This window comes from Melozone crissalis, unplaced genomic scaffold (assembly GCF_028551555.1).
Source record: "Melozone crissalis strain CALT ecotype California unplaced genomic scaffold, PUWL_Pcris_2 ptg000016l_1, whole genome shotgun sequence".
Lineage (NCBI taxonomy): Eukaryota > Metazoa > Chordata > Aves > Passeriformes > Passerellidae > Melozone > Melozone crissalis.
Genome location: NW_026535794.1, coordinates 17,029,009 through 17,042,307, shown reverse-complemented (window position 1 = coordinate 17,042,307; position 13,299 = coordinate 17,029,009). Strand labels below are relative to the sequence as shown.

Genomic DNA, 13,299 nt, shown 5'->3' with positions numbered 1-13,299 from the left:
TTATAAGCAAAATATAATTTACTCCTAGAAAGTCAGATTCTTATCTCCATATTTTTGCTAGGTGGCTTTTTAACTTTTTCTGCCTTTTCTGTTCCGAATGGAACTAAGAAGTAAATTTTTCAAAGTATGAATCTGAGCAGTTATTCCTAATTTCACCTTTCAAATAGGTGTTAATATTTCTTTCTTTAAAGAAATATTAACTCTGAGTAAAGTGTGGGGCTGTGAAACAGCCTCATCTCTGCTTCACTACTGTCAGTCAGTGACTGAGAAAAGCTCTTTGGGACCTGCTGTGCTATCCTGGCATGGAAAGCTCTCCCCACTGCCAAGAATCCCTCACAAAACCTTTCCAGAGGAGTCTTCTCCTCTTTGTGGGTGGAAGGAAGTCCAAGAGGACTGTAGGGATTAGAGCAGGGCTTCCTAGTGAGTTCTAATTAGGTCAATTGAATTGATTTTCTTCTGACAAGTTCCTTTCTCAGAATCAAGGAAAAAGAAATCATCTGTCAATTCTATCCTGGGGTATTTAATTTGACCCCAAAGAGAATGCTTGTCTTTGCCATCTAATTTGTTGAAAAGATTCACCATTTGTAAGCAGAGGTTAAACAGTAGAAAGGGAGTGTGTTCATGAGAGAGTTTGGGGAATTAAGTGGGGAATTCCCTCTGGAAGTAGAGACAAGAGGAAGAATGTAGTACAGCGCTCTTGTGGGAAGTGTCATTTGTCATCACAACCAGCAGTAGATCATTCCAGATTAAGTAAGTTTTGAACAAGTTTGTGTGTTTGTGGGAAGTTCATGCTTTAATCTAATATTTATTCAATGGTAAATGCATAATTGCAGGACTGGACTGAGAGTGCTTCTGTCTTGTGCAGCCCCGGAGATGGAGATCGAGACTGCAGATGAAGTTGCTATTGTTGGAATAGCATGCAACTTTCCTGGAGGTAACTTTGGGGTAAAAGCAAAGCAGGCTGAGAGTGAACATTGAAAAGCAGAGAGTTTTATTAATGTTGAAATGGAGGAAACCAACAGTTGTTGGTTTGTCCCTTAGTTGGATTGTTGCTTTGCTGCTTGTGGGGTCTTTTTGAAAGGTGGTGCTGTGGTGGAAACGGATTAGTTTAAATTTGTCTGCTGACAGACAGAGAGACAAAAGAAGCTGAAGTGCTGGCTGTGGGCAGGGCATTGAGGTGCACATGAAACTCATACAAATGAGCAGGATAGGTCTGGGATGATTTGAACTTTCTGTGTGTTCACTGGGTGGGTGATTGTGTAGTGTTACAGAACGCTGCAGAATCCATAGGAACAGGGCAGATGAAGGGCTGGACATTCTTATCAGCCATGCCTGTAATATGAACAGATTGGGTTTTCCTAAAAGAAAGCTTCTTGCTTTATTACAGTAGGTGGAGTAGATGCACTGAGATGGCAGAGAGAAGGTGGTTAAGGATTTTGTGGGGTTCCTTTGCTTTTAGACAAGCAGTGAGAGAATCAGTCATACTTTTTCATTTTCCTCTCACTAAAGAATGATCACTTCTTTCTGTGGCAAGCCTGCTTGAGCAGCCTAGATTGACAGGTGGGAGGTCCTTGTTGCTGATTGTGCATTTCTGAGTCTGCATGGGGAGGGGGAGCATATCATTTAATCTGTTTGAAAAACTTTGTACAACAGGAGATGGAATTGACAATTTCTGGAAGGTCCTGGTGGAAGGCAAAAACTGCACCGTAGAAATCCCCCCCGAGAGGTTTAATACCAAGGAGTGGTATGATGCAGATGGTAACAAGCCAGGAAAAATATGTACAACACGAGCTGCTCTTCTGGATGAGTGAGTCTGTTACCCTGCTGCACCACTGACTTTTGTAGTACTTTGACTATGGGCACAGCTGCTCAGGGGCTGTGATAGGGTGAAGAATAGCAAATTACAGTAAGGTTAAAATAAGTGTCTTTTATTTGAATTGCACATTCACCTAAAATCCTCAGGGTGTAGAGCTTCATTCAAAGGAGAAGTTGACATGCACAGAAGAAATCTTATTGTCTCCTGAAATTTATACTTGGCAGGGTTGAACCATAGAATCCAGAAATACTTTAATGCTTAGTCCCATGTTAGATATTGAATCCTGCTCTGAAATCAAGAAATGATAGAAGGCCATATAAATCTGATCTTGGGATACAAGATTAAAGTTGGACTTGGTCTTTTGTAAGCATGGGCCTGTTTTGAAGATGCTTTTAAATATAAATACACACAAAGTATTTTTGAATGTATTTTTAGAGAAGCATGGGTATCTGTTGAAAACAGACCTGAGCTGATCCTCTACTTTTTGGTTTTAAATTTAGAGCATTGGTCTGTATTTGCTGAAAATAATCTGAAAAAACCCCACGAAAATAAAACTAGAAAACCAGGTTTTGTGGTGGATTCTTTGCAGTGAGGAGAGATTTTCATTTTGTTTATAACTTGTTGAAGCTCTGACCACATTACTGCAGAGGGAGTCTCATACTGCACATTTCATAGTTTGAGGAATGCAGTTGGTAGTCGTGCAATAACCATGAGAATAGAAATGGGTAGGAGTGGGCTCTTAACTCTGAAATGCAGAAGCATTGATAAAATGAAGCATCTTTGGCTTATAAACATTTTCTTCTGAATTTCATAAATGGGAACTGTGGCCAAAACACCAGTTACTGCCTGGCTTTTCATGAAGTTGCAAAAGATGTTTACTGTGGGTCTAGAAGTAAATGGATCTTATATACATCTGTCATATTTTATTCTGGTTGGTGTATTTCAGATTTAATTCATTTGACAACCACCTGTTTGGGATTAATAATATGGAAGCAGAACGCATGGATCCACAACAGAAATTACTGATGGAGTGCACATACAAAGCCCTGGAGGATGCAGGAGTCCCTGTGGAATCTATCAGTGGCTCCAAAACAGGTGTTTTTATTGGTAAGATGAAAATTTCATGTCAAAGAAAGTGTGTTTGAAGCTCACAAGGATTGGAGCAATCCTTCATAACCTTTCAATATGTTATCTAGCACTGGATCTAGACTGGAGATCTAAAGCTACTGTGCTATGGCACTAGTGGTTACTTTTGGTAAGAATTACCAGGCTACTCTAGAAGTTCACGGTACAATACCTCTATCTCTCTTTGGTGCTCTTCTTCCTGTGTTCAGGCACTGAAGGGAAGCAGGAAACTGCATCTGCAGCCCAAGCCTTCTTAGAAAAGATACTCCCAAGCCAGGCTGTGATGTTCCACCCTTAAGGGGAAGGGAACACGCAAGCTGTGTAATTGCTTGGGTCTGCAAAAAAGCACGAAGATTTAATAGTACATTACACACTTGGCATGGAAATTGGAATGTTAGTCCCTGACCTGCTACATCAGCACATGGCAGTGGGATGTGGATAAAGAGGTGAGGTGGAAGGAAAAAAACAAAGGAACAGAATTAAAGAAGGGAAGAGAGAAAGAGGGAAAGAAAGAGCGAAAAAGAGAATGAAAGCAGGGAAAAGAGAGAAAAAGAGAGAAAAAGAGAGAAAAAGAGAGAAAAAGAGAGAGAAAGAGATCACCAGTCCTTCTTCCAGTGTTGGTCTGGCAAATGAGATGTCCAGGGTCTTCGAGGATCCCGCAGATTTGTTGGGGGTACCTTTTTATAGATACATTTCCTTGCCCTGATGACGGGTTGCTCTCTTTCTATACAAATTATCATGTCCAGTTCCTTCTTTCAGACCTTTTTGGAAATGCATCAGAGGCTTTGGGGTTCTTGGGTGGTCTCAATGCCCTCCCTCCCCAGCTTGACCTTGGGTCAATATTTCATTCCTGCTTCTGTCCTGGTGCTGCCCATTGTTTGTTGATGGGGGTAGAGTGGTAGGAAAGCGCCCAGCAGAAAAGGACCTGGTGGTGCTGGTGGTCAGCAGCTGAACATGAGCCAGTGTGTGCCCAGGTGGCCAAGAAGGCCAGTGGCATCCTGGCCTGTGTCAGCAATAGTGTCACCACAGGAGCAGGGCAGTGATTCTTCCAACTGTGTATGGCACTGATGAGGCCACATGGTCGAGTTCTGTGTCCACTTCTGGGCCCCTCAGTTCAGGAAGGAGGTGGAGGTGCTGGAGTAAGTCCAGAGAAAGGCATCAGAGCTGGGGAAGGGTGTGGAGCACAAGTCCTGTGAGGAACAGCTGAGGGAGCTGGGGGTGTATAGCCTGAGAAGAGGAGGCTCAGGGGTGATTTTATTGCTCTCTACAAATGCTTGAAAGGAGGGTGTAGTGATATGGGGATCAACCTCTTTCACAGGCAGCTGGAGACAGGATGAAGGGATGTGGATTCTGGCTGTGCCAGGGGATTTACAGGCTGAACATTATGGAGAAATTCTTCACAGAAAGGGGTGATTTGATATGTGAATCACTTGCTCAGAGAGCTGATGGAGTTAACCGTCCCTGGAAGTGTTTGAGGAAAGATTGGATGTGGAACTTCATGCCATTGTCTAGTCAACTAAGTGTTATTTGGGCACAGGGTGGACTCAATGATGTCAGTGGTCTTTCCCAATCTAACTGATTCTGTGATTTTGTGATTGTGTCTCTGTGGAGCAGAACAAGGATGTTTATCCCAGAGAAATGCTGCCCTACCTCCACATGGTCCCAACTCATTGTGGTTTTTTTAACAATTCTTGCTTATTGCTGACAATCCTTGGATGGCTCCCTGGCTATCTGGCAATCGGTGTTTGACACGTACACATTAGCCCCTTATCTTCTGGGCTTCTACACAGGCCTACACTTTCCCCCCAATATGCTGTTTTCCAGGATAATTTTGGTTAAGGTGTTCTGGGGATTACTATCCTATTAAAGCAGCAGAAATCCTCCTGTGGACATTAGAATGGTACCAAGGTGCACTTGTCCAACTGCCTTTGTTACTCCCCAAAAAGTTACAGACAAGATGATACCAGATGCTGTTGAAAGATATTTAAAGGACAATAATAGAGTATCAGCACATTATTGCTGGTGTAATCTGTGTCTCTTTAAAAAGGAGTTTTCTGGGGAGTTTGCTTGATGCACCTATAGGGGAAATGTTTTAGATTATTTTAGTCAGAGAGATGCTCTTCTTCCATTGAAGGCACTATTCCTTGCTCTCTGAATAGAGCTACTGCGCTCTCCACATGTGCTTATGGACTTGGGGATCCACCATATTTCAAATGTTGCATTCTCAGAAAGAGGACACAACTGGTCTCACAGGCCCTGCTCTTCTTTACTATTTCTTATTGGTTGCAAGTGTGAAAAAAAAGATAAACACAAAGTATTGGATGTAGTTTGTGCTGTGACCTTTAACTTGGTACATGTGAGGAAATGAAGCTAGTGTCTTGTACATTTATGTCTGAACTACCGTCTTTGTAACTTGTTGATAAATCTTGTCATAGCTAAACTAAAACAATCTGAGTCACAAAAGTGACACAGATGTCTAAGCAGACTCCAGAGATCTTAGCTGCATGATAGAGTGAGCTGAGCCATCAGAAAGGGCATTTCCTGGGCAGGTAGGAATTTCCTGTCATTTCTTGGGCAGGTAGGAATTTCCAGTTTTAGCTAGGTTTGTGTATGCTGAGTCTAAGGGAAATTGCGGTGACTTTTCCCTTTGACTTGTGTTGGAGCAAAGCTTCATGACAGGAGAACTGATGCCATAGGGTTTCATCTAAACACTGAAAACGAAATCACACCACCAGGTTTTGAGCTGTACATGCCTATTGTTGTCTTGGGTTAATTTGACATGTATCTGATGTTTTCCAGGCCTCATGAATCGAGACTATGAAATCATGGCCAGCAGAGCAGTGAATGAAATAAATCATTATGATGGTACTGGAACAGCAATGAGCATTGCTGCCAACAGGGTCTCTTTCACATTTAATCTGACTGGACCATCTCTGACTGTCGACACTGCGTGTTCGTCTTTTCTTTTTGCTCTGCACTATGCCTTGCGAGCCATTAAATCAGGTAATGGGACTGAAGAGGTGCTGGACAACAAAGTCAGAATTCCTAAAATTTCTGTCTATCACCAGGGCCATCTTAACATGAATATGTTTCTGTTTGACTCCAGGAGACTGTGAGGCAGCAATCTGTGGTGGGGTGAACTGCATCATTGACCCCCGCACCTTTGTGTCTCTCAGTAAAGCCAGAATGATCTCTCCAGAGGGCATAAGCAAACCCTTCTCCAAAAAAGCAGATGGCTATGGAAGGGGAGAAGGCTGTGGTGTTGTTTTCCTCAAACCATTGAAAAAGGTAAGATTTTTTGTGAAGCAGCCTGAAGTAAGACTGGTTGCTTGCCTGAATTTTGTGTCTTCAGCTCTAATAATGACTATTCCAGAGAAGTTCTTCCAATCTAAGTTTAAGATTAATGAAGCATGTCTTTTGAATTTATCAACTTTCCCTAACATAGGGAAAGGAACTCACATTTAGAAGTTAGCATCATATTCTGGTTGTTCTTGGCTTTGTTGTGTTGTTTTGTTGTCTACAGAAAAAGCATGAGTTTATTAAAGACAACTTAACTTTTCATGGAACAGGCAAAGGAAGACTACAGCAAAATCTGGGGTGTGATAAACATCAGTGCAGTCAATCAAAATGGCAGGTCCATAACTCCAATCACGAGACCATCTCAAATAGAGCAAGAGAAGTTACTGCATAGCATTTATGGAAGTCGTGTTGATCCCTCAGTTGTGCAGTACATTGAAGCCCATGGCACAGGAACTGCTGCTGGAGATCCTACAGAAGCTGAAAGCCTGGGTAATGTCATTAGCAAAAAGAGGTCTTCCCAAGTTTCCATTCTGAAAATCGGTTCAGTGAAAGGAAATATTGGACACACTGAATCAGCTGCTGGAGCAGCCGGGTTAATCAAAGTGCTCCTGATGATGCATCATGGGAAGATTGTTCCATCCTTGCATTACTCAAAGGAGATGAGCAGCATCGATACGGAGAAATTAAACCTTGCTGTTGCCACAGCTGTAGAGCCCTGGGAAGAATCCAGTGAGTATGGAAGAGTAGCTGGCGTCAACTGCTTTGGATTTGGAGGAACCAATGCTCATGTTGTAGTCAGGCAGGTGAAGCAGCCAGAGCCTCTTCCTGCCTTTAAGAAGCCCCTGGAATTAGTTCTGCTGTCAGCAGCATCCCCTAAGTCCCTTCAGATGACAATGGCCGACACAGCTGAGCAGCTGAGCGCAAGGAACTCCGTAACTCTCCCAAGCCTGGCCTATACCTCTGCCTGCAGAAGAAGCCACGCCAGCTACAGGTACCGAAAAGCATTTGTCACAAATTCCCTCCAACACTTGCAGCAAGAGCTGAGGTTGGCAGCGAGCACGGAACCTGCCATATCCAAAGCGGAACCACAGCTGGTGTTTGTGTTCTGCGGCAACGGCGTCACGCTGAAGGAGTTCAGTGAGGCACTGCTGAGCTCAGAGCCGGTGTTCAGAGAGAAGTGTAAGGAAATAGAAGACCTTTTTCAGCAGCACGCTGCCATCAGCCTCCTGCCAGCAAGAAATCATAGCCCAAAGGACTTGTTGAATCCAGAGCTTTGTCAGCCCTTGCTGTTTGCCCTGCAGGTTGCTGTAGCTTCCCTCCTGAAGCACTGGGGTATCAAACCTGTTGCTGTTGTTGGCCACTCGGTGGGGGAAGTTGCTGCTGCACACATTGCTGGGTACCTGTCCCTGGCAGATGCTGTCAAAGTGATTTATCACCGGAGCAGGCTGCAGGCAAAGACTCCCAGCGGCAGAATGCTGGTGGTTGGAAACATCCCCGTTGAAGAGATTGCTGAACGCCTGCACCCCTACTCAGGAAAGGTGTGCATTGCTGCTTTCAACAGCCCCATTTCCTGCACCTTGTCTGGGAGCGTAGAGGCTGTGGAAGCTGTCCGGAGAGAGTTAGCTGAAGCTTTCAGACAGAGGAACATCTTTCTTCATGTTTTAAATGTTCCAGCTGCGTACCACAGCCCCAGCATGGATATGATACTCGGGGAGCTGGAGGAGCAGATAGAGCCTTTGGAAAAGCAGAAGGGGGAAATGGAAGTGATTTCAACACTGACTGGCGTGGCTGCATCTGAAAATGACTTTTCTCAGGGCAAATTCTGGGCACAGCATACTCGTGAGCCTGTTGCTTTCACACGAGCCATCCAAACTGCAGCCAGAGGCAGGGAAAACGTGGTGTTTGTGGAAATAAGTCCTCACCGAGCACTGCAGCGAAGCATAAAAGAAACGCTAGGGAAAGGCACAAAGGTCTTGTCCTCTTTGCAAACAGATGCAGAATATCAGACGCTCTTCACCCTGGTAGGAAATCTGTTTGAACTGGGATTTAATCCCAACTGGCAGCACTTTTATAATGGGTATCAAAGTGTTCCTGTGGCCATTCCGCGATATCAATTTGATCGCCAAAAACTCATGAGCCTGGATATCCCTCAAAATGCAAGCCGAAGCGGTGTCAGCGCCAGTCATTCTTTGATTTACGGCATAAACAGTGACAACTTGGAGTTTGGCTGCCTGGTGTCCCAGGAGACGACACCGTACTTATATGAGCACAAGAACAATGGGGTGGCCTTAGTCCCTGGTGCTTTCTATGTGGAGCTTGGTCTGGCCTCTGTGATGAGCAGCTCAGAACCCAAAGTGCCTCTGAGCACTTGCCAGCTGAGTATCAGTTTTTCTGCACCGTGTGTTCTTACACAGAATTCCCAAGTGCTGAGTATCAAGCTGAGTCCGCATAAAGCCATGACAACCTTTGAGGTTCTCTCTTCCTCCAATGCAGTTTATGCTGCTGGCCAAGTGGCCAAGGGCCTTGAAGGTGTGGTGGAAGAAAGCAGCATCTCCTTGCAAGCCATCTATCAAAGATGCAAGTCAGTGATTAGCAGAGAGGAGCTTTATGAAGCACTGTCTCAGGTTGGCTTTCAGTATGGCTCCATATTCAGGCAGCTCAGTGATGTGCATTATTGCCAGGAGCTAAAGGAAGCTATAACAAGCATAAAGGTGAATGAGGAGACCGCCAGAGACATGTACAGCTACTGTATCCACCCAGTGCTGCTCGACTGCTTTCTGCAGATGACTGCTGTCCTGACCTCAAGGACGCTCCACTCCAGAGCAGGCTTTCCTTCAGGGATAGGCAGCCTGGTGGTGCTCCGCCCGCTACAGGAGGAAATGATGATATACATGAGAATGAGCAAATCCACTGGGAACTGCCTTGAGGTCTGTGGGTGCTTTGTGGACAAACACGGCTCTGTTTTGGCCGAGCTCAAGCGCGTTGCCATCACTTTCATGAGGGAATCGTCTTCCAGAGATAATGAGTTTCTGTTTCAAAACAAATGGAAAGAAGTCTCTCTTTCACAGACAATTGGACATCTGGGGTTTAAGCCCAGAGTCCTTGTGTTTGCAGACAAATTTGGGATAGCTGAGCAGCTCAAAAAACACTTGCATCCTGCTTCGACATATGTTATGTATGAAGGCTGGGATTGCCTCGTGGAAAGCGATGCACAGAACAAAATGAGAGCAGAGGTTAAGGATTACGATGAAATTCTCTTCCTCTGGGGAATCCAAAAGTTGAATGAAGATTCCTCGAGGAAAGCAGTAGATCAGTTGGCAAAGTGCTGCGAAGCCTATCGCCAGGTAGTGGTGGCACTAAGAGAGAAGAGGTCTCGCTGCTCCATCAGAGTGATCACCTACAGAACAACAGAGAGATATGTGGACCACATTAACTGTGGGTTTGCATTGTATGGCATGACCAGAACGTGTATTGTTGAAGTTCCAGAAATCACATTTCAGTTGATTGACCTCAGCTCCTCCACTTCCCTGGACATCTCAGTGTTAGCAGATGTTCTTATCAAGTACAAAGGTGGGGACTATCCAGAAGTCTGCATCAGCCAGGGAAGAATTTATGTGTCCGAAATCAGACGCACACCTTTTGTAGATGCAGATTACATCCAACCCGTAAGATCACTCCAGAAATCACAATCATTCACTTTGTACACTTCTGATCCCTACACAGCAAAAGACTTGTCTGGGGAATTATCCAGTGGCACTGCAACTCAGCTTGACAAACAGAGTGTTGAAATTCAAGTGGATAAAATTTGCTTGCACTCAGAAGATTATTTTCCCATTAGTGTTTCTAGCTGTAACTTTGGTAATACACTGTATTGGAACTCCCAGGCAGGGGACAGACACAGGCTTCTAGCACTTGATTTCAGTGGCACAGTCACTGCAACAGGCAGTGATGTGAAAAAAGTGAAAGTGGGAGATCACGTGGTTTCATGTTATCCCACTGCTGCATCATCCAGAGTTCAGATTCCAGGAACAGTTTGTTTCCATGCAAGGAAATTCCCATTCCTCCAGAATGTCCCTTGTGTGTCATACTTCATCATTGCATGGGAAATCTTCACTCAGAGGTTACCCAAAGGAAAACATGGCAGAACATTGGGTATTATTACTACAGAGCCATCCTCAGTTCTGTGCCACGTGCTTTCTGCAGCAGCAGAAGAGATGGGTTGGAGAACAGTCCTTGCAAAGCCCACTCCTAACGTGTTGCAGTATATAAACCTGTGCAGTGCCCTTGTTATTCTTCCTCCAGTCAACAGACTGTCTCAGGAGGACCTGGCCCACATGTCCTTTCTTAAAGATGTGGTGATCGTGTGTGGCAGGCAACAGTCAGAATGCATCCAGAATGTCAGTGAAATTGATCATGAAAACGTCAGCTTTCATATCCTTGCCGTTGCCCGCCTTTTCCAGAAAGCACCTCTAAAGGAAGTGCAGAAGACCGTACATGCCTGGATCAGTTCCATGGATATGAAATGGTTTAGAAATCTCTCAGGTTCTGTTTTTCAGCAGACTGAGAATTTTGAAGGGCTAAATTCTGTGATGTCCTATTTCACCTGCACTTCTGTCCCCCTTGCTGTCCTGAGAAGGCAGAAGGACATCAGTGTGCTTTCAGATATCCCATTGTACGAGCCCCAGAAGCAGCTGTTCAAGCAGAATGCTGTTTATGTAGTAGTTGGGGGGCTCACTGGACTTGGCTTTGAAACAGTGAAATTCATAGCTGAGAACGGGGGAGGGTGTATTGCAATTCTGTCCAGGAGAATTCCCAGCAGTGAGAAGCAAGAAGAGTTAAGGGCTTTGCAGCAGCAGTACAAAGGGAGCAAAGTAGTGTCTGTGCAGTGTGATGTGACTTTGAGCAGCGATGTTGAGAAAGCTTTCCAGTCCATTGCCACCACCTTTGTGGGGAGTCCCATCAAAGGGGTGTTCCAAAGTGCTGTTGCTATACACGACGGCCACCTTGAAGTGCTGAAGCTGGCTGACTTCCACAAAGTGCTGAGCCCAAAAGTAGCAGGGACCCTAAATCTTCACTGGGCTACCAGAGACCAGGAGCTTGACTACTTTGTGTGCTACTCCTCTGTTGCTTCCTTTCTGGGCAATGCCACCCAGACAAACTATGCAGCTGCAAACTCTTTCCTGGATCTCTTCTGCCTCTACAGGAGGAACTGTGGGCTCTCAGGCCAGGCCATTAACTGGGGTGCTTTGAACCTCGGCATTCTGCTCAACCAAGACCTCATTCAGAGCATTCTGGAATCCAAGGGCGTAGACATTCTGCAAGTGCATGAAATTCATGACTATCTCAGGAAGACCTTACTTATAAACAACCCGCAGCAATCTGTTGCCAAATTGAACTTTCACACTTTGTATCATCATGTTTTTCGTCAGATTATTTCTCTCAAAAGTCGCTTTGTAACACTTATGTCAGAAGATTACATGAACAAGATGGAAACAGCTGAGGAAGCTGAAGTCCCTGAGACTGCCTTTCTCAAATCTGAGGACTACATCACCTCACTGGTGAGTGACCTCACAGGAGTGAATGCAGATGAACTAACCATGGATACGCCACTTTCGTCTTTGGGCATGGACTCTATGTTGGCCATGACAATTCAGAACCGTGTCTTTCGGGAGAGAAAGGTGGACATACCCGTTGTGAAACTGCTTGATCCTCACACAACTCTGTCAAGTTTAGTGGCGGTGTTCGAAGAAACAAGCGATGCAGATGGAACAGCTGGAAAGAAGAATGCTGTGATTGAAAGTGCAGAAAATGGGAGCTGGCTATAGGAATCTCCCCAGTCAGGAATTGTGTAACTTTGACAATACTCAGCCCTTTGCAGCATGTCAGAATGTGTAATTGCAGAATGTTTGGTGATGCTGAATGTACTCATCTGCACTGGCTCAGAAAACCCGCCCCAGGTTCTTCTGCCATTATTCCGCTAGCCGTATTAATTTCAGTCAGTTGTTTGACTTTTTACTTTAAATGTATTTTACTTTAATTTTCAATAGTTTTAACTGGAAATAAATAGGCAATTTTGTACACATTTTATTTCATATTGCATTCTTTTAATTGTATTCAAATTTTGATGAGAACTGTATATTTGAGCCTCTAAACAGTAAATATATACATAAAGCTGCATAAGCTTATCAGCATTTTTCTCATATTCTATTGTTAATATATATTTTTTAATATTTCCAAATATTTTTAACTACAGATGTCTATTTGAATGTCTGATGTCAATTTCAAAAACCTAGTTTTGCTTGTCTTGAAAAATATTAACAATTTTCCAAGTGTTACCAATTGTGAAGCATACAGTAAAGGAAATGTTTTTTATTATGAATTAAGAAATTTTAATGAAAGCCCAAATAAACAGGAGTAATAAAATGTTTTTAAAAAAGCCTCGATGTATATTTTCATCCTATTTCTTTTTCCCTTATGTGCTCTCCTACTTCAAATTTTTGTAACCCTAATATCTGCCCTGCTTTTCTCCAGTGAAAAAAAGCAGTCTTTTCCACAAAGATACTGAAGAAAACTTTGTTTATAGTTTTTTTTATATGCGAAAAGGGTATTGTGTTGTTTCTCCCTTTTCTCCCTAATTCTGATGAGTTGTCCTTTGCAGATCTAGTTGTATTTTCCAGTGTCTGGAGTATCCATGGTCTATTAAGTCCCCCTGAAATACTCTGATCTCCAGGCTGAAAAGTTCCCTTAGCCTCTCTTAGCTCTCGTGCGCCGGCCTCAAAGGTCTTGGCGGTTTATGCCAAAAGTGTTCAGGCTTATCTCTATCTTTCTCATTGTGGAGGGCGCAGAGCTGGATCAGGGTGCTGCTACTGACTCACTGCCAGATGGACTTGGCTCAGCTGATACCACCCTTCAGGCCTGGCAGGCCAGTGAATACTCCACCCAGCTTATAGTTGTCTTTTTCAATCTATCTAGCATCAGTTTAGCTACAAGGATGTATCGGGACACTGCTGAAAGTCCTTATGGAGTCAAGGTGCATAAAATCTCTCTCTTCTCATTGT

General features: G+C 44.0%; 1 protein-coding gene across 1 annotated transcript; it reads left to right on the top strand.

Annotated features, from left to right (window-relative positions):
- The first annotated feature begins 819 nt into the window (after nt 1–819).
- LOC128935272 (mycocerosic acid synthase-like) lies at nt 820–12,066 on the top strand. Its single transcript, XM_054273465.1, has 6 exons — nt 820–934; nt 1,654–1,807; nt 2,763–2,923; nt 5,741–5,944; nt 6,048–6,229; nt 6,511–12,066. Exons 1-6 carry the CDS (start codon nt 820–822, stop codon nt 12,064–12,066), a joined length of 6,372 nt encoding a protein of 2,123 aa, XP_054129440.1.
- Nucleotides 12,067–13,299: the final 1,233 nt, after the last annotated feature.